This window comes from Pelodiscus sinensis, chromosome 6 (assembly GCF_049634645.1).
Source record: "Pelodiscus sinensis isolate JC-2024 chromosome 6, ASM4963464v1, whole genome shotgun sequence".
NCBI classification, from domain to species: Eukaryota; Metazoa; Chordata; order Testudines; family Trionychidae; genus Pelodiscus; species Pelodiscus sinensis.
This window is the reverse complement of record NC_134716.1, coordinates 58552387-58573420: the sequence shown is the minus strand read 5'-3', so window position 1 is coordinate 58573420 and position 21034 is coordinate 58552387. Positions and strand designations below refer to the sequence as shown.

Below are 21034 nucleotides of genomic sequence, written 5' to 3'. Positions count from 1 at the left end.
TTCTTGTGCAAGAAAAACCCTTTTGCACAATGCCGTTATTCCTGAAAATGATTGGCGTAGCGGCATTGCGCAAGAGGGTTTTTCTTGCACAAGAAGGGGCAGTGTAGACAGCTCCTTCTGGCGCAAGAGCCTCTTCTGCAAAAATGGTGGCTCATTAGGTATGTAAATGAGGCTTGGCCCTATTACACGCTTAGCCTCATTTGCATATTTCTCACACAAGAAGCTGCAAGTGTAGACATAGCCCTAGAGGTGAAAAGCTCTGAATACCATTGCCAAATCCCTAACTATCCAATTCCCTCAGATGAGTCACTTATTAAGACTATTCCAGAGAAGCATTTGATTGTCTCCACAAACATTGTAAGAAATTACCTTTAAAAACAAACATGAATTCTATTCCTTTTATAAACAAGTACATTTATAACAATTTAATGCTAATTCATCTGAGAACATTTTTAAGTAAAAGAAATCTGTTGGGTTTTGTTAGGAATAGATTCCTCTACTTTAATTGAAATGTGAATGTTTTACTCTATATGGAATACATAAAAGGTTTAAATAGACTATACACTGCACCATCTCAAGTTACTTAACTGAAACTCCAGTATGAAATATGGTATTATCTGGATTACCACTAACTTTCAAACCTATCCCCACAAACTACTGCTAGAACTAGAAAAGCAATGGAGATACCCAGAGTGTCAGGACCGATTCTCCACTCTGTTACACAGTTTTATTATTTCTGTTTTAACTGAATTGCAGGCAATAGATTTCCACCAGCAGAGTAACAAATCAAAGATTCAGCAATGACTGTATTTTCACTGCTTTTCCAGAATCTAAGTTCTGTACTTAGTACTTATAAATGTTGTGAAATTGATACAGCTGACCCGCCTCTTTATATTGTATGGACAATAGTTTGGTTTTGATCTGGGATAATGAAGACAGGTATAACTTACTCCAGACATCTATGCATCTTGGGTACTTGCCTCTTTCCTGGCCTGGAACTGACTGTGCATACAACTACTTCTTTCATTAAACTTAGTAAGGGGCAGTCCCTTTGCACATTCCCATGACTATGATTGGTTACAGGCAATTTTGTTGCCCTTGGAGATTGAACAGATAACATGGAACTCAAAGGATGATCTGCACAAATTCTGTGCTACACAGAATCAATTTGAGCTATTACAAAATGGCAGCAGGATCATAATGAATTTCCCCTAGAGTGCATCTGTAAATATGCTTTGAATCCTTCCGTATCTTGAATAAATCAAAATCAATTAATGTAAAAATAGAGCAAACTTAAATGTACTCTCTGGGACAAATTTGCTCATGCCATGAAAGGATACAGTGCCATTAGCTTCAAATTATGCAAAATGAAATGGTGCTTCCCATCTTTATTGTAGGCTGTTATTGTTTTTATTTCAATTCAATGTGAACAAGACTTTGGTAAATAACCATTAAAATCAAAGATGGATTTCTACCCTCTTAATCCTCTATTATGATAGTATCTAAGGGTACGTCTACATTTGCTCCCTAGTTTGGACTAGGGATGCAAATGTAGTGTAGCAAAATAGCTAATGAAGTGGGGATTTAAATATCTCGTGCTTCATTAGCAAGATCTCACCTGGCACGCTAGTTTGAATCACAGCTGATTGGAACCAGGAAGTGCGCGCTGGGACACGTTAGTTCGAACCAAAGCCCTTGGTTCGAACTAATGTTACTCCTCAAAAAACGTGTGTATTTCAGGGCATGTGTTTAACACTTCTGAACAACAAAACTTTTGTTGTTCCGTTGTCAGTGTAGACACTACCTTAGCTGATTGCTTCACACTGGTGCACAGAAATTGTGACAGGGCCAGAGTTGCACATATTATTAAAAGAAGCTGAGAAAAAGGAGGTTCCATTACATAATATTGACATTTGCATCCCTGACATTCTAATTAATTCACTGGCTACTTTTGTCATTTGTACACCTCACGTCTTATTTTGAATCTGCTATATATTATTGTGTTGAAGAAACTGAAAAAAAGAAAGGAAGGGTGTAAAGGGTCACCTAACCATGCAAAAGACATATTAAAACTGCTAAAAACAACCTCCTGGACTTTTATCTTCCAGTGGAGTACACAGCCAACCCCTCTGTTGCTTGAATTAGGCATAATAAAAACTGTGGAAAAACCCAAGAAAGCGAAAACTATGGCTGCATCTAATTTTCAAACACAGTGGATAAGAGGGCAGGCTCCAGCCATCTAGCAAGTGAGAGAGAAAACCAAGAGGTTGGCTGTTGTGCATTAATGAATTCAGGACTTGAAAGAGATCAGGCATTTCTAAAGAAAGGCAGCAAGGACAGAAGACAGTAGACAATGGCCAGTAGGGATAATGAAGGGCAAGGTCAGTTATGCTTGAAGAAAATGACTTCATTTTCTTCATTTATACCTGCTAGTAGATTTATGTATCTACTCACCATTTTGTTAGTAGGACCATACATATATACAGCACTGTCGTACTATTCAAAGAGTACAGGGTAAAGCCTTGGAACATTCCACACAAGGAGCTTGGTTTTATTACTAATGGGAGGGAGGCTAAATACAATGGCAGCAGAAGGAAAGGTTAGACAGGAAGGTGAGGAGCTACCATTTTGACAGAGGTGAGAAACACAAAGAATTAAATTAAAACACAGCAAGAAAAAACAAAAGCACACTCTGGAAATGTGTTCTTTTTGGAGAAGCCTGGGAAAACAAACAAAAAAATGGCCGAGTTTGCCAATTGCAATTGATTTTTCATTCTGCAATATCAACAACAGATTATTCAGTGGCCTAAATGAAAAGGCCAATGAGATAGCAACAAATTGCTCCTACACTATGAAGTGCATTACACATTTTCATTTTGGCAAGAAATGTGAGGTATCTCAGAAACAACAATTCCAGAGTATATTTAGTTACCAAAGCTGTGGCACACAAATGTCACATTCCCATGAGTCAACGCATTTAAAGAACCCCCTCGTTGCACCTCCGCAGATATTCCCCAACATGCCTGTGCTGAATTAAAAGCTGAGCATATGGATGTGACATCATCAAGGCATCAATGTCACAGAAAATAAAGTAGCAAGTGGTTTCAGTAGAATTAGAGCGAAGTTGTTTCTGAGTGCAGGAAAAGAAAGAAAGCACCTTCTAAAAGAATAAACACAACCACTAAAGAACACCACACAGCACTTTGCAAAACAAAGGGAAAATGTTTAAAAACATAAAGAGATTTTGCAGGGGGTTTTTTGTAAACAAGTAAAGGGAAAAATGTCCACAGTGAAAGTGAAAACGAAAAAAATTTATAAAAGAATATTGAGCTTAACCTTGATCAGTTTAATATCGCATAACAACTCATTCCTTTGCCCTTTAAAAATATTGAATCAAAAGTAATTTTGGAACCAACCAGGGTCTGACTGGGCAAAGCAAGGAGTAACAGCACACAAGTACATGGTAATGGTAAACAACCATGCAGTCACCTCTGCCACCATTGTTTGTATGTAGACTACTTCCAGCTTTGTCAATATTCATAATTAAGCCCCAATGAATGCATATTATTTAAATGAGCTTGTCTAGTGCTAATAAGATTTTTTGGTAACCATCACTCACAGAGCAAGCAACCTCTTCATTCAGTAACTTGAACCAAAAGTCTTAAAATCCAAAAATACAATACATTTTTAATAATATTTCCACTGTGTGCTCTTCTGAAAGCTGCTTGTGCCCGGCAAATAAAATGCCTTTAAGATGTAGCCATCTGTCCATTAAGAGCACCGCTGTACAAAACAGTTATGAAGCAAAGAACCACACATAACAAATGGCATTAAAACTAAAATAAACCTTTGCATTCTTGGCATATTTATGACCAAATACTCCACTGGTGTAATTCATTAAATCTCCATAGATATTGCTAGAGCTACAACAATGTCCACCAGCTGAGAGGCTGGCTAACCCCCAGGATCTGTCTTTCCAAATTACAGATGCAGGCCTACTTAAGGGTAAATACATCTATTTAAGTGGATGGGAGGAGGCGGAAGCCAACCCTTTCTTTTGAGGGTGGTGTAGTGGGAAGGAACAGAAATACTTGCTCAGATTCGTGTGTATTATCAAAAGATAGATGAACAAAAACAAACCAATTACTTATCTGCCATTTACAGTGTGCCAGACTTATTGACCAGAGGAATTAAGGATTACAGGTAAATCATGCATTATCATTGAGTCATTTTGTTTTCCTTTCTGTAAGTACATGACAGACAGAAAAGCAAACATTCCTGCAGCTGTTACCATAGCAAGAGCTAATTGCTTTTACAATAAATCAAAGGGCCCAGCAACAAAGTAGGAGAAGCTTGCAGGCTCAAGGAGGATTACTATGCCATTTATCAAGGGGTCCACTTCAGAGTAAATCCACACTTTGATATTTGACCAGGGGTGGGCAAATACTGGTCCATGGGCTAGATCCAGTCTGCCAGGGTTACCTTCTAGTGCCCACCTTCTTGCTATATTTTCCTTCACAGCCACAGGTGATTGTTGGCCACGGATCACCGTTCCCAGCCAATGGGCACTGTGGGAAGTGGTGTCCCAGTCCATGGTGGGATGAAAAGTGAGGTGTTCCCTTATCTATCCAACCTAAGGGCATTCTCAGATCATGCCTCCTGGATCAAGCCTCACATAAATGACAGCTGGGTGCAACCCAATCAAGAATATTTGGGGCAGGCTGGTTAATGAGAGTGTTCTAGGATACCCAGGCACTGCTCACAGGTGATGCAGGCGATTTGTTTTCAGATTCACACTCTGCCTGATTTGAAGCAGGGACTATGAATCGGACCTTGGTGTGTGCCCTAATCATTAGGCTATTGCTATAAATCTGTGTGGGGTTCTTTCTCTGTTTTTTCCATGAGAGAAGAATGAGTCTGGCTGAGGTTTCTAACTTCAAGAGAGTGTTTCCCTGCAATCCTAAGTGGAGATAAGTGGTTTCCTCTGGTCCAGAGTTAGCTGCCCAACCTTGAATGGCAAGGCCCAAGTTCCATTCCTTCTCAGCATTTCCTGTTGACTAGATTAGGCAACTCTCCACTCAGCTTATTGGTTTCTGAAAATCCCCTTCTTAGTTGCCTATCACTTCCTATGCATTGTATAAGAAACCTGGGCACCTACCTCAGAGCTGTGGATTCTACTATTTGGCAAAGTGCCTAGTGCCCAAAGTCCTTTTCCGGATCTAGCCATAAGTGCTCTTGAAAATTCAATCTGGCATCTCTTTGCATCTTTCAATGCATATATACCTTCATAAACTTATCCAATACATTTCCATGTCTCTCAGTTTCCCTATCTAACTTACAGGGGCATGAGGCTAAATTAATTTCAGTATGCTGAACACTTTCCAGCCCTCAGATGGAAAAACTGTAGCTCGGAGTGTTAATGGTATTGTAAAGCAGTAGAAGTGGTCCATCATTAACTCATGAAGCTTACACAAGGTTAAAGCCCCACTTCCAAAGCTTTGTTTACATTTGTTTTGTGTGGGTTCTTTAGTCAGTGACTACTGAGAACTAAATCCTAGACTAGCTGTTTTGTTTCTGCCTTTTTGATAAGCTTTTAATTATAGTGAAGGAGCTTTATTGCATGATACTGTGATCCAGCTGGAAGTAGTTACACTGTAGTCACCCCGTCCTCCCCCTCCACCACATGGATTAATTTCCAAGGCCTTACCCTTCTTGTCTTGGTGATTATGGGATGAGACTGCTGCATATGGATCTGTGTTTTCAGATGAGCCAACCGGATCCTTCCAATCCAGCATACGTCCCCTAGTATCATAACCCTCTTGAGCCGGAGAGTCAGAAGTGGTGGTGCTTGGAACTAGTGAACTGGCATGGCCTGTTTTTACATTGCAAATACAGTTAGGGAAGACACCACAACATTAGTCACTCACTATGCTGTCTCACACTTAGGAGCATAAAATAATCAGCACGTTTCATGAATGCTGGAAGGGTTTCCTGAGACCAAGCAACCCTTTAAAAGCATTTTTCAACACTGCCCAAAGGAAATACAGATTATGAATTTGTTAGTGTTGTGAGAAACTAATTAGAGTGGGCATGTGTGTACCTATGTCAGTGGGAGACATGGGCCTTGGTTATAATCAAAGTTTCACTGGTTTACCTAAAGGTTTTGGTTTGAACTGGTGCAAAATAGGGATATGAACGACTAGTTGATTAGTTGCTTCCCCCCTTGATGCCTCTATCAGAAAGAAGCAGGAAGGGGAGAGAGGAAAGAAAGAGGTACGTCAAAGCGGAAGTCCCATGTGGAGCCTGGGGCCAGACCCCGGGCTCCATGCAGTGCTGCCACTTTGAAATGCTGCGAGGAGCCTGACACCAGGCTCCCCGTGGCATTTCAAAGCAGCAGAGCCGCACAGAGCCTGGGGTCAGCGGGGGAATACCCAGCTGACCCTGGGCTCCACGGGGTGCTGCCACCTTGAAATGCTGCAGAAGCCTGATGCTGGGCTCCCCACAGCATTTCAAAGTGGCAGCGCCGCATGGACCCTAAGGTCAGCGCGGGAGTTCCCTGCTGACCTTGGGCTCCATGCAGCGCTTTCGCCTTTCAAGTTCAAAGGCAGAGGTGCCGTATCGACGCGACTACTTGATTAGTCAGTTACATAGTATTTAACATCTCTCGTGCAAAACATGGCTTGGTTCACTCTTTCTACAATTTTAGTCCAGCCAGCTTAAGTCTGTAAGGCATTGAGCTAAACCAAGATAAACCTGGTTTACACTGAATTAAGCATGTCCACACAGTTTTGGACTGGCTTAATTTAATTGATTTTTAAAACCAACTGAAAGTAAAACTGGACAAAGTTTCATATAGACATTCTTAAGGAGAATTACATTAACTGTGGCAAAGAGAAGTCAACTGATTCCCGTCTCATGCTCTCAGGGGCAGGAGAGAGTCCGGGCCCGACAATGTTCCCATGATAGCACTGATGTTTTGAAAAGCCACAAGCTCTGGGAATGGCTTAAGACTGTTTTAATGCTTTGGAGTGGTTTACAGCCAAATGGATGTATTAGTGTGAAGAAAAGGGGTCCCTATTCTAGGGCTGTGTCTACATTGGCAAGATTTTGCACAGTGGAAAAACTTGCCACCTGTCTACACTGGCGGGGAGTTCTTGCACAAGAACGCTGACGTTCTAATGTAAGAAATCAGGGCTTCTTGAGAAAGAACTATGACGCTCCCACTCAGGAAAAAGCCATCTTGCGCAACTGTTCTTGCGCAAGAGGCCAGTGTAGACAGGCAACATGAATTTCTTGCGCAAGAAAGCCCAATGGCTAAAATGGCCATCAGGGCTTTCTTGTGCACGAGAGCATCTACACTGGCACAGATGCTTTTGCGCAAAAGCACATGCCAGTGTAGACGCTCTCTTGTGCAAATACTTTTAATGCAAAAACTCTTACGTTAAAAGTATTAGTGCAAAATCTTGCCAATGTAGACGTAGCCTCGGAGTATAAGGATAGCTGTCAAGCACCAGCTTATTAGGTCCTGGCTCTATTCACCTGATCTAGATCAGGATCACAAAAGTCAATACCCTTGTCTCATGACCATGATCTACTGACTGCAGTGGCCACCACAGCAAGGTCCAGGTGAGATTTGTCTGCCAACTGCCTTAGTGTAGAATGCTAGTTTTTTTAATCAATCCAGGCCCCTTCAAGCCTTAATTAGTTCCGGCTTAAGAAAAGGGTTTTTTTTCCAAGCTGTTTATTTGACTGCAAACCACTTTGTGTTTTCTATGGAGGCTGTTGCAATTTAGCATGCACTGCAGGAGACATACTCTTAAGGTTTATAGGTTTTTTTCCATGGAGTTTTATAACAATTCTGCAATCATTATTGCTGTTTTTAACTATAGAGGTTGTGGCAATCACCTTTGACATAGTTCAGATTAACTAACATGTTCAGGAGGCATGTCAGCCAGGCACAAGGCAGTTTTCTCATGAAGTGGACTTTAGCTGGGGAAAGTGCCATGGTATTGAACTGATCTCTGTGCGTTCAATGGTCCTTATACCACTTCACAAGACTGAGTTGCAAATGAACTCAGTGAAAAGGCAGAAACTTTTATTAAGTTGCTGCTATGATTTAGAGCAGGGATGGGCAATAATTTTTTGCTGGGGAGCCACTTCAAAAATTTCTGAAGTGGGTCTGGGCTGCACCGGAAGGGGCGGGGCCTCAAGTGGAAAGGGCATGGCTGGGATACGTCTGGATTCCCCCCCTCATGATTGGTCTAGGCGTGGGGGAGTGCCTTTGTGTACCCGCCACCCCCACCCACCACCTCTTTTTCCCTTAGATGCACAAGCCAATCAGGGTCTGGGGGCAGGGGAGCGTGTGAAGTTTCCTTCACTCTGGCCCCGCCCTGCACAGTGCTTAAAAGTGCCACACGCTCCTGGCAGGGCAGGAGGAGGCTTTACACACTCCCCCGCCCTCAGGCCAATGAGGGCCTGGGGATAGGGGAGCGTGCAAAGTCGTCTTCCACCCTGCCAGGAGCGCCTGGCACTTTAGTGCTGCAAGCTCCTCATAGGGTGGGGGCAGGGCGGAGGAAACTTCGCACGCTCTTCCATCTCTAGGCCTTGACAGAGCGGGGGAAACTTTGCGTACTCCTCTCCTCTTCCCGTCCAAACTGATTGGAGGTGGGGGAGCAGCAGGGCCTCTGTAAGCCAGATCCACCCCCGATTTAGAGTTTCACTACTGAATTATTGTAGAGAAAAAGAAAATGCTTTTGTGCGTCCATATACTTTTGAGGAGGTCTTTTGAGTCATCACACAGATTTACATGTGGCAGCACTTTGAACAGTATTTAACACAAGCCATGCATGAAGCTGTCTCCTGTATATAACTGATACAATTTTCAGGAAAGGAGGTCAGCTCCAGTGTTTTTACCATGGATCCAATCTTGAGATGCTACAGCTAATCATTAACAAGATTAATTTAGCTCTGTACCCCAGGCTGAAGGATGATACTGACAAGGGTACTGTATTATTCTTTAATCTAGCATGACAGGAAGTGTGGTTCCATTATCAGTCTTTCTAAAGTACTGCAAATTAGAGGCTGCATTTTGTTTAAATAGAGCATTTTTTAAATTTTGCTTCAATAAAGAGAAGCCAAGTGGTTATACATGTCTAAAGACCTCTGAAAAACCAAGAGCATTGCTAGAAATACTGTTAGCAAATTCGGTTTAGAATCCATCAATGTAACTTATCTCCAGGAATTCCAAAAGCCTCTTTTCTAAAGGGACTAGTACAGATCCAGTTACTGAAAACATGTGACTTCCTGAAATAGGAATATACTGTAGCTGTACGGCTTTTCTACTGTTCTTACTTATGCCTATCAACTCCTGTGCTCATCCCAAAGAAATAACAGAAGCAACAGGACAGAAACAATTTAGGGTACATCTACACTGCAAGCTTCTTTCAAAAAAGTTTTTCCAGAATACATCTTCCGGAAAAACTTATTTCGAAATAGAGCATCCACATTACAGGGAAGCCTCAAAATTAGTCTGGGGCAGGCTCCCCTAATGTGGATGCACTATTTCGACTTGGAGGCACTGGGGAGGAATAACTTTAGAATGGCCCTGGTGAAGAGCTATTTTGACATAGCAGCACTGAAACATCTACACTCGCCCTATTCCGAAAAAGCTTTTTCAGAATAGGGCTTATTCCTCATGGAATGAGGTTTACTGCCATTAGAAAAAAACGTCCGTTATTTTGACTTTCTGTTGAAATAACGCAATTGCAGTGTGGACGTTAGTATTGTTTTTCTGAAATAATGGCTGTTATTCCAGAAAAATGGTGCATTGTAGATGCACCCTTAGAAAGTGGAAGTTATGGGCTTTCTCTGCCTTCTTTTCCCTAAATACAAAACCACTGCCAGTATTCATAAGGCTCCAAACTACAACTTGACACACATTCACCAACTGCAATACTGTACAATATTTGATCAGCCCTACATATAATGCTACACTCAACATAAGAAAGCAGTTAGTTCTAGCTTAATAAGGAATTAAGAGAAAACACTGTCAAATAGCAGGCATAATTTATACCTGCATTTGATATGTATTTTGTGTCCTCCATCTCCATGCAGACACTTTCAATTTAGCTGTGTTCAAGGGGAAATTTTATGGTAATGCAATAAGTATAGTTAAAGAAAAAAACATTGCTTCATACAGTAATATAGGGGAAAGATATGCCTAAGGGACACATTCTTTATGAAAAGATTTCCTGACCCATATGCTACAAATGCATGGAGAACTCCTTGGTAATGGAAAGCTATGGATATATGATGATATTAATGTGTACCAGATGGCATTTAGGTAGAGAAATGTTTCACACAAATGTAAGAAATCAATCTATTCTCTCAAACACATTGAGATTTGACTTTCTATATGTAACTGAGGTGCACTTGCTTACATCTGATTTACCTGAGTGTGGGGCAGCAGCAGATTAGAAATAGAAATCTTTCCCATTTGGGGTCAGGCTAGATCCTGAAAACACTGCTGGACACAGAGTTTGTTCCCCTTGGTAGGCTCACTGTGCCCTATGAGTGTTGACACCATCACTCCCTTGTGAAATTCAGATTTATGATGGTGCACTGCTTAGGCATATGTGCTGCTTAAGCAATGTAAATAAGGGTTACAAATGCTGCATAGGCTTAGTGCTGCCTCACAGTGCAGGAGTGACTTTTGCCCATAGTGATTATTGTTCCTCAGCAATGCTTCTCATATGCAATGTTACATAACATGACTTTCTCTCAAGTATACTAAGGCTACTTTATACCACTCTGTCTGCATAAAATGGCCTTAAGTTATATTCACACCCACTTAAAAACCCTGGTACATAACTACAACAATGTAAAATGGCTTATCATAAATAGGAACCAGGCCCAATAGCTCTATTTTAACATGGCTTATGTTTTAAAATGTCTACAGTTACTACCTCATTAGGATTGTGTTGTTGTTTTAAACTACCCCCATTTGAATAACTATGGATTTATAGTACTCCTAAAGCTCTGATTTTGAAAGCAGATGTTTCAGGACGCACGCTGTTTGGAAAAAAAAGTGATTTAGTGATTAATTTGTGAAGCTTTTCGTTTGCAAGTCTGTAATCACAATAATACAGCAAGAACAAGCAATCAGATGTAACTAGAGTAGTGCACATTGAGGAAGTTGGAAGCGGTAATATGGTTAGTGTCTGTGAGCACTGCTGATGAGTCAGAAGAACTGTACTTCTATAACTACAGTTTATTCTTACCATGTTCTTATGCAACAAAGATGAACTTTTTAGCTTGAACACAAAGTCAGGGATGCAATGTGGATTTAATAGCTGCTCTAATATGTGGAAGGTGTTAAAGACTCCAGAGATTAAGATGTTCCACACACTATACTATTAACAACTGTAGCAACCTAATTAGACAATTAGAGGAAAAAGCTAAATCAATACTACAACGGGGAAAGGAATGTAGCTAGGAGGGGTAAAATAAGGGCCCAATTCACTAAAAATTGATGGTTAAAAAAGAATTTACTTGCATACAATTTTGCAGAGGGGAAAGCTTGCTGTCAGGTAAGAGTCCTAGCCTTTCATTGAAATATGTGGCTTTTAGTTCATATGTATCTGACTTTCACAGAGTGACCTTCTTCATGGGTATGGCAAAATGAATGTGCATGAATGAAGAGTCATTTATGTGGGCTTTCCACTTTATCACTTGATTATAGATGATCATGTGAGGCTGCCCCATATGCCAAATTCAGGAGTACCCTGATGCCAAGAATACAAAGATTAAGGGCTTGACTATCTTCTCACTTACGCTGCCATAAATAAGGAGAGCCGCGAGGAAGTGGAGCACACTTGGCAGGCACACAGATTTGCTTCCCCATGGCTCCTGCCACCCTGGAGGGGGAGAGGGAGTTTGACCGCTGCTCCCCTGGGTAATCCTTAAAGACACGCCCTGTGGGATGGGGTGCCATAGGGCGGGGGAAGAAGAATAGGCGGTGAGGGGAAGGAGTAGGGTTTGGGAAATGGAAATCAATAGCCCTCCTTCCACTCGCAGGCCAGATTTGCAACTGCTCTGGCCAGGGATGGCCTGCGGACTGGGAGTTTGAGATCCCTTCTGTATACCCAGGCCAGAGTAAAGATCAAGTCTGCCTTGACATTTTTTACCTGAGATAAGAACAGCTGTTTAGGGTAAGAATTTCCATGTAACAAGTTTCTTCATGGATTAGAACTAGCTGGCATTGTTTATTGAAATGTAGTAACTTACTTTGAGCTGTCTGTTTTCATTTGCAATCACTTAAATCCTATTTGTTATACAGGCAGTCCCCGACTTACGCGGATCTGACTTATGTCGGATCCGCACTTGCGAACGGGGCTTTTCTCGCCCCGGAGCTCACGGGGGGCGGGTCGCTGCTCGTGTCCTCCAGGGCGAGAAAAGCTTCTCCTGGTCTCCCTGGTCTGTTGGAGGGGTCCAGCAAAGCCGCTGGACCCCCCCCAGCAGACCAGGGACACCCAAGCAAAGCTGCCGCCTGGGCGGGTTTGCTCGTTTGCCCGGGAGCAAAGCCGCCCAGGCAGCAGGACCCCTGCCCCCTGGGTGGCTTTGCTCCTGTCCCCCTGGTCTGCTGGGGGGGTCCAGCAAAGATGCTGGACCCCCCCCCCCCAGCAGACCAGGGACACCCGAGCAAAGCCGCCACCTGGGCAGCTTTGCTCATTTGCCCGGGAGCTAAGCCGCCCAGGCAGCGGGACCCCCGCCGCCTGTGCGGCTTTGCTCGGGGGCAAAGGAGCAAAGCCACACGGGCGGCGGGGTCCCTCCACCTGTGCGGCTTTGCTCGGATCTCCCTGGTGTGCTGGGGGGGGAACTCCCCCCAGCATCCCAGGGAGACAGGAGCAAAGCCGCACGGGCAGCGGGGTCCCTCCACCTGTGCGGCTTTGCTCGGGTCTCCCTGGTCTGCTGGGGGGGAGGGGACGCAGCTAGTGCGCCCCGCCTCCCCCCCCAGCAGACCAGGCTTTTGTTGAGGGACGCCTCGGGTAGAGCAGCTGGGTGCTGCCGGGTTGGTCCTGTGGGAACCTACCGGGCAGCGCCCCAGCTGTTCTGTCCCAGGCTCCAGATTCAGCAGCTGTTGAAACTGATCAGGCTGATTCCAGGAAGCCGGGGGCAGAGCAACTCTGCCTCCGGCTTCCTGTAGTCAGCCCCTGGTCAGTTTCAGTGGCAGCAGCTGAATCTGGAGCCAGTTCCGACTTACATACAAATTCAACTTAAGAACAAACCTATAGTCCCTATCTTGTACGTAACCTGGGGACTGCCTGTACTTGATAAAAACACTTTTGTTTATTAGCAAGCCTAGTGTAAATAACTGTTTTGGGGGGGGGGGAGTTAGGAACAACAACGGTGCAGAGCTCTGTTTCACTGAGAAAGGCAGCTGACCTTATGAGCGTTTGCTGTGTAAAACTTTTACACAGGATAACACAGATTTATTTGAGGTTTGGAAGGTCTGTGTTCCTGGGTTTTGAGCCCTTATAACAAAGCTCTCCCAGAGCAGAGCTAGTTCACTGTCTGTGTTGCTCTGTTGGGGGGAGGAAGAGTAATCCCAACTCTGTGCCTTGGCTAGGGAAGATCAGAGTGTCTTGCCCCCAAGGGCAGGAAGGCTGGCATCAGTTGTTTGATCAGCGCACTAGGGGACAACCTCAAGGAGATTTTGTGATCCAACCAATTACAGAAACAATAACTAATACTTTGGCTCTGAAAATCAGAACTTTCTGTGTGATGCCATTTGCCTGTAGATGGCTTGCTGGGATGTGGAAGCACCAGGAAGTTTGGGAGAAGGAAAGCAGCAACAGGAATAAGACGACCCAAAAGTTTGGAAGCAACTGAAACCTTCATGTTTCAGGGCATGAGCCAAATTCTAACTAGTGAGGCTTGTAATGTAATTTTCCTTATGACTAGGCTACTCCATAACTGCCTGAAGCACGGTTTGTTGCTCCTTTCCCTACAGCATCTCGTACTGTATGATGACAGTGACAGGATACTTGACTAAATGGACCTATTTTCCTGCCTTCTTTTCCTTAGTAAATAGACAACATTTACTCTTTCTTGGTGTTCTGGTGAAACATGCTTGGGTGAGCTTGGTTAAAAGCTCCACAGTTGGACTGCCACTAACACTGGCCATAAATTATTTTAGCTCAATTAAGTAATTTTTGGGGGAAGTCATAAAATTGTATGTGAAAAAGAACAAATAATCCTAAAATTAGTGAATCAGGCCCAATAAAACAAAAAAGACAATTTCTACTGGGGAATGGCATTTACTAGCTAACACAAGGATCTGAGGGAGACTTTTTAAAAAATATCAATAAACTAACCATACACTGTGTTGTAAGATATTTCATGAGCTGGTGAAGGAGTTGAAATAGCTATGAAAAATAAATAAATTAAGAAAAAGCATTTTAAAAAATCAAGGCATGACAATATTTAAAAGATTAGTAAGATAAGCCCTCCAAAATTGAGCAAAACAGATAGGTAATGATGTGACTAAGAACTTCCTTACCATTCAGTGCTACAAAGGAATCTGAAAGAAAAACAAAAACAAGAGGTAAAAATCATTGTTTCTCAGACATACTAAGTATTTGCTACTAACAAAACCTCTTGTGTGTCTGTTATTTAATGTACTGTGGTTGTACCCATAGGTCCCAATGAAAATCAACTGGGCTATGCTACACAAACATAGAAGATGACACAGGATCTGCCCCAAGGAACTTACACACTAAAGCCTCACTCCTTTAGAGACAACAGTGCAAGCAGACCCCAGCCACTGCACGACTCTCTTTGTAGGATCAAGTCCCCAGAGCACATAGCTTGATTCTGAATAATTTCTCATCCTTATTTTATAGTTAATTGACCTCAAATATCACCCCACTGCCTTTCAACCTATTTGAGCCATTTCTTATAATCATTGCAGTAGAAAAAGGTCCCAAGGAGGGACAGTTACCTCACAGACCATTAGTTATCAAACATTTAAATAGTTAAAGCCTCAACTTATGCATACTTTAAACTCTGCAAGTGATGGCTGTCTGATTGTGTTCAAGTCATTCAGTGTTTGCTTATGGAGAAATTTGGAGAAATCCCTACTCTGACTTTTCCATGTCTCAAGCTGAGTTTTGGAGGTATTTGATATTTTACGGAGGACTAAACCTAGAGTGAGATAGCCGTTGGTATCTCTATGTCCATGGAACAGTGGTATGTGGCGAAGGATGCTATGGAATTCTCTGTTTCAACTACAACTTTTTACAGAGTAAATATAAAAAAAGGCTTGATCCTGCTGACATTGCAGGTAATGACAAAAACTCACAAAGACTTTAAGAAAAGTGAGACTGAGCCCATACAAAATAAGGGCCATTTAAATACTGTCCTGAGAGAGATGCCATGGGAAGCACTGCAGGAATGTGTATTAAAGCTTTCTAGTAACCCAGATTTCAGTGTACCCTGTCCTCCTCACCCATGAGTCAAGACTGATGTGGGAGTAAGATGAGAACATACATAAGAACATAAGAATAGCCATACTGGATCATCTAGCTGAGTATCCTGTCTTCTATCAGTAACCAATGTCAGGTGCCCCAGAGGTGATAAAAGGAACAGATAATCCTCAAGTGAGCTATCCCTGGTCATTCAATCCCACCTTCTAGCAAACAGTGGCTAGGAAGACCATCCTGTCTAATAGCCATCGATGGATCTATCCTCCATGAATTCATCTAGTTCTTTTCGGGATTCTGTTATAGTTTTGGCCTCCCAACAACTTCTGGCAAAGAGCACTACAGACTGAGTGCACATTGTATTAAGAAATATTTTCTTTTGTTTGTTTTAAACCTATCTTTTGGTGACCCCTGGTTCTTGTGTTATGAGGAGTAAATCTCACTTCTTTATATACTTTCTCCATACTAGTCATGATTTTATAGACCTCTATCATATCTCCCTTTACTCATCTCTTTTCCACACTGAAAACACCCAATCTTATTAATCTCTCCTTGTATAGAAGCCATTCCATACCCCTAGTCATTTTTGTTGCCCTTTTCTGAATCTTTTCCAATTACAATATACCTTTTTTGAGCTGGGGCAACCACATATACACATAGTTTTCAAGATGGGAGCATACCATGGATATATAGAGACAATATGATAGTTTTTTGTCTTATTCTATATCCCTTTTTTCATGATTCCTAACATTTTTTAAATGTTTGCACATTGAGTGAATATTTTCAGAAAACTATCCACAATGACACCAAGATCTTTCTTGAGTGGTAAGAGCTAATTTTTAGACCCCATCATTTTATATGTATAGTTGGGATTTTGTTTTCCCCAATGAGCATTACTTTGCATTTACCAACATTGAATTTTATCTGCCATTTTGTTGCCCAGTCAGCTAGTTTTGTGAGATCCCTTTGAAGCTCTTTGCAGTCTGATTTGGACTTAACAACCTTCAATAATTTTGTAGCATCTCCAAATTTTGCCACCTCATTGTTTACCTCTTTTTTCAGCTCCTTTATGAATAAGTTGAGTAGTGTTCATCCCAATACAGACCCCTGGGAGACACCGCTATTTGTAAATTTCCATTGTGAAAAACTTATTTATTCCTATCCTTTGTTTCCTATCTTTTAACCAATCGCTGAAAGTACCTTCCCCCTTTTCCCCTATGACAACCTACTTTGCTTAAGAGCCTTTGGTGAGGAAACTTGTCAAAGGCCTTCTGAAAATCTAAGTACATCTGTTCCAAAAGATTAAATCCCAAGCTCTCCCAACCAGAGTGTCTGCAATAAGAAATGGCTGTATAAAGAGAAAGAGGTCCTGGCATTCTCTGCAGTGTGCCTATGCAGGAGTCAAGCACATTCTGGCCTTCAGTCAACATGCTTCATTGTTATTTATTCCATAAGTGTTGGCTCACTCTACATTAACTCCTCAGCTCCAGCAGTCTTATTGTGGCCACAGGCAGCAGTGGAAATTGTTTTGTGAAGAATTGGGTTCATGGTTTCATGGGTTTAAAATAATGTCCAGGTTCTGAATTAATCCAACATAGGCAAGAATAAGAATGATGGCTGTCTTGAATGCAGCCCGAGGTATTTCTGGGGTCTCCAATCAGCACATAAGGTTTCACTGCATGTGACGTGCTGCAGTCCCTGAGAGCCAGACTCTTTAAGGACTGAGTGACAGCTTTCACTCTGAATTTCCAAGGTACAAAGAGGCATATTTTCCAAAATGTCATACAGGGATTGTGCTTCAGAATTCCACTGCTGGGAATGATGGGGTGAAATCCTGCACTCTTGCCACACTAGAAATTTACCTTGTAAAGTTATATGTGGTATTTGTGTATTAAATCTCTCTCTAATTAAAAGAGCTTAGGCTCTTTAAGGATATTAAGGTATGTTAAGTATGTCAAATGAAGCTCAATGTATCCGTAAGCACTGCTGAACAAATTTTGAAATAAATATTTTGTGTAAAGCCATGCCATGGGAGTAGTTATTAAAAGGATTTTTGGCATGGGTTTTAAAATGTCCCTCATGGAATTAGCACATAGAGGCAGATTTAAAGGGTTATTTTAAAAAAATCACTTCACATGTACAGTCCAAAAGGCCACATTTTCTGAGCCCATGCTCATTATGTTGACTAGCACCTTACTTGACCACAGTGCTTTGTACTTCAATGTGAATACTTTAGGTGCTCGTGGTAAACTCATATGATCATACTATGGCCACTAGTGATTAGTGTTCATTCAAACTCATTGCCTACATTGTCCCCGTTAGTAAATGTGCATAAATCAAGAAAATCAGAAAAGAACTCCATAACATAAACAAGCCCAACGATGTAGGCAGAAGCAGCCAATGCGTATAGGCCAATTCAGCCGTTGCCTAGGGCGCCGTGTTAAACAGGGCGCCCAATGATGACATCACGCCATTGAGGGCTGTGGAGGTAGGGGCGCCAATCACGCATTCCGCCTGGGGTGCCGGCAGCCTGCCTCGGGCCGCCCCTGGATGTAGGCAACAAGAATGAATTCCTGACACCATTACTATCAAGGTCAAAATGCCCACTGATCTATGTGGAGTCTAGATTTCATCCCTAGAGTTTTAGATGCACAAATAATAAAGGGTTTGGCTTATTATGTGCAAAATTATATTTTCCTAAAGTCTAAACTTAAATATGCTTAATCTAAAAGAACTTTTGGCACATGACGCAGCCCATAAAAATGATGATGGGTCACTGCACTGCCCCAGAAGCATCCCAAGTCAGCACTTGTCTCTCCAGGAGCTGCACTTCCCTCTATGCTGACCCTTACTGCTGAGGGGTTACCTCTGGCCATCCAGTTGCAAATTACTGCCTCCCACTACATGCTGTCTCAGCTGTGTTGGCCAGTGAGTAGGTAGTGGAGACAAGGCAATAGACACTCCTCACTCCTCCTCAAGTCACTGCTGTTCCAGGGAGGGTAGCCTTGCTTACCCCTGTGGGCTGGGACTCAAGGTCTGAGAAAAGAGAGCAAAGGAGCTCTCACTGTCATGTATGGGAAAACAGACCGAGTCACAATCTCACCCAACATTTGTAAACAACAAATGTTCATTTTGCATTGCACAGCTGAGACCCTGCATGCAAGATCACACATAAATCAATCAAGCCCTTCACCCACCCTTGAGTTTATAACAGCAATGAGGATACAGTACTATACAATTATATATCTGCTATAATTAATATCCTTTAATGCTGGATTTGTCCCAGAACACAACTGACATTAAGACAAGTGCCACTGTTTGTATAAGCCAAAATGGTAATTGTTTTCTGTAAACAGACACACAAATGCTTTTCTTGTACTGGTTACTTTAAGTGTGGATGCTGCTATTGTTATGTGTTTCTTTGCTACCAGTAGAGCTCTGGGCAGGTAATGGTGATTTTGGAAAGTGAGAAAGATTCTCTGAGACAAGCTGAACAGCGAGTAAAAGCTTTGCTTACTTTGGCAGTCACCCAGACCATCTGTATTGCCATGCTCTACGTCCTGCTCAAATGCCAACCTAAACAACAGATAGAAACATAATGGTGTGAATAACAACACTCATAGGCCTCAGCGGAAAGAAGTCATACCCTCTAAAATGAAATAAAGATACAGAGAGAAACTGGTCATTTCTTTATTACGCTACTGGGAAACTTGCAAAATGCAAGCAGAGACAAATGGAGTTATTTACACCTCTTAATGGTTTCTTTTGGGTGCAGAAGATGTGTTGACATATTTTTCTGCAAAATCTACGACCTCTTGTATTGTTAAATCAGGCAAACAGATACATATCTTTATGAAAAATGGGAGAACATCTGCGAATAAAGTGATAAGTCTAAAACAAACAATGAAGCGATCAGCAAGCAATTATGATTCTATCTCAGCTTGCTTGTACTCTGCAGACGGTGCACTGATATTTTGACAAGAAAAATACATTAAACCAGTATGTAGGTACTGAGCCTAGGAACTATGATAATAAATACTACAGAAATTTCATAGATGCAGAGATAAATGTCAACACTATATCCTTTAATACTATTCTACCAAATGGCTGTCTGAGGCACAATTCACATTGTTGTAATGAAGAGAATACATCAGGACACTTATAGTTAACACAAATCCACAGAGAATCTTTAAAAAATCATTGTAAAGTAATATATATAAAAATAACAGTAGTTATGTATTTATTGAAGACCTTATAAGGAAGCAACTAAGCAAGGCTGTCAGCAGGAATACAGTGGGTATCTAATTATCAACAATACACCTGTACTCAGAACCTGAAGTACAGCCAAGGCTTAAAGTGAGCAAGACTGTGGTGTGTCAGATCTGGCCAAAATATCAGGTGGGTCTGTTGCCTGCAATGAGGCATTTATAAATGTATTTAAACAAATGGTTTTAACAAATAGGGAGGAACTAGTTGAGAACTTGAAAGTGGAAGACAGTATAGGGGACAGTGATCACGAAATAATAGAGTTCATGATCTTAAGGAAAGGTAGAAGGGAGACCACCACAATTGAGGTTATGGATTTCAGGAAGGCAGATTTTGATAAGCTCAGAGAACTTGTAGGTAAGGTCCCATGGGAAGCAAGACTGAAGGGAAAAACAACTGAGGAGAGTTGGAAGTATTTCAAAGGGACGTTGTTAAGGGCCCAAAAGCAAACAATTCCGCTGTGTAGGAAAGATAGAAAATATGGCAAAAGACCAGCTTGGCTTAACAAGGAGATCTTGCATGATCTCAAAATAAAAAAGGAGTCATATAAAAAATGGAAACTAGGACAACTAACAAAGGATGAATATAGGCAAGCAACACGGGAATGCAGGGGCAAGATTAGAAAGGCAAAGGCACAAAATGAGATCAAACTAGCTACAGGCATAAAGGGAAACAAGAAGACCTTTTATAAATACATTAAAAGCAAGAGGAAGACCAAGGACAGGGTAGGCCCACTGCTTAGCGAGGAGGGAGAAGCAGTAACAGGGAACTTGGAAATGGCGGAGATGCTCAATGACTTCTTTGTTTCGGTCTTCACCGAGAAGTCTGGAGGTGTGCCTAACGTAGTGAATACAAGCAGAGAGAGGGTAAGTTTAGAAGATAGGATACACAAAGAACAAGTTAAAAATCACTTAGGAAAGTTAGATGTCAGCAAGTCACCAGGTCCTGATGAAATGCATCCCAGGATACTCAAGGAGCTGATAGAGGAGGTATCTGAGCCTTTAGCTATGATCTTTGAAAAATCATGGCAGACAGGGGAGATTCCAGAAGACTGGAAAAGGGCAAATATTGTGCCCATCTATAAAAAGGGGAATAAGAACAACCCAGGAAATTATAGACCGGTCAGTTTAACGTCTGTCCCAGGGAAGATAATGGAGCAGGTAATTAAGGAAATCGTATGCAAACACTTGGAAAGTAATAAAGTGATAGGGAATAGCCAGCATGGGTTTGTGAAGAACAAGTCATGCCAAACTAATCTGATAGCTTTCTTTGAAAAGATAACGAGC

The 21034-nt window shown here is 42.0% G+C and overlaps 1 protein-coding gene across 4 annotated transcripts in view; it reads right to left on the bottom strand.

Moving 5' to 3' along the window:
* Positions 1 to 21034, bottom strand: part of SEMA6A (semaphorin 6A) — a 165978-nt gene that overhangs the window by 25122 nt on the left and 119822 nt on the right. For 2 of the 4 annotated variants that reach the window (XM_006134487.3, XM_075931971.1), the window contains exons 16-19: positions 19000 to 19058; positions 14561 to 14581; positions 14376 to 14426; positions 5708 to 5872 (exon numbers count right to left, since the gene is read on the bottom strand). In XM_006134487.3, coding sequence (XP_006134549.1) covers positions 5708 to 5872; positions 14376 to 14426; positions 14561 to 14581; positions 19000 to 19058 — 296 coding nt within the window. The remainder of the gene's footprint in view (positions 1 to 5707; positions 5873 to 14375; positions 14427 to 14560; positions 14582 to 18999; positions 19059 to 21034) is intronic. The other 2 variants (XM_006134488.3, XM_006134489.3) reach the window with 2 other exon arrangements.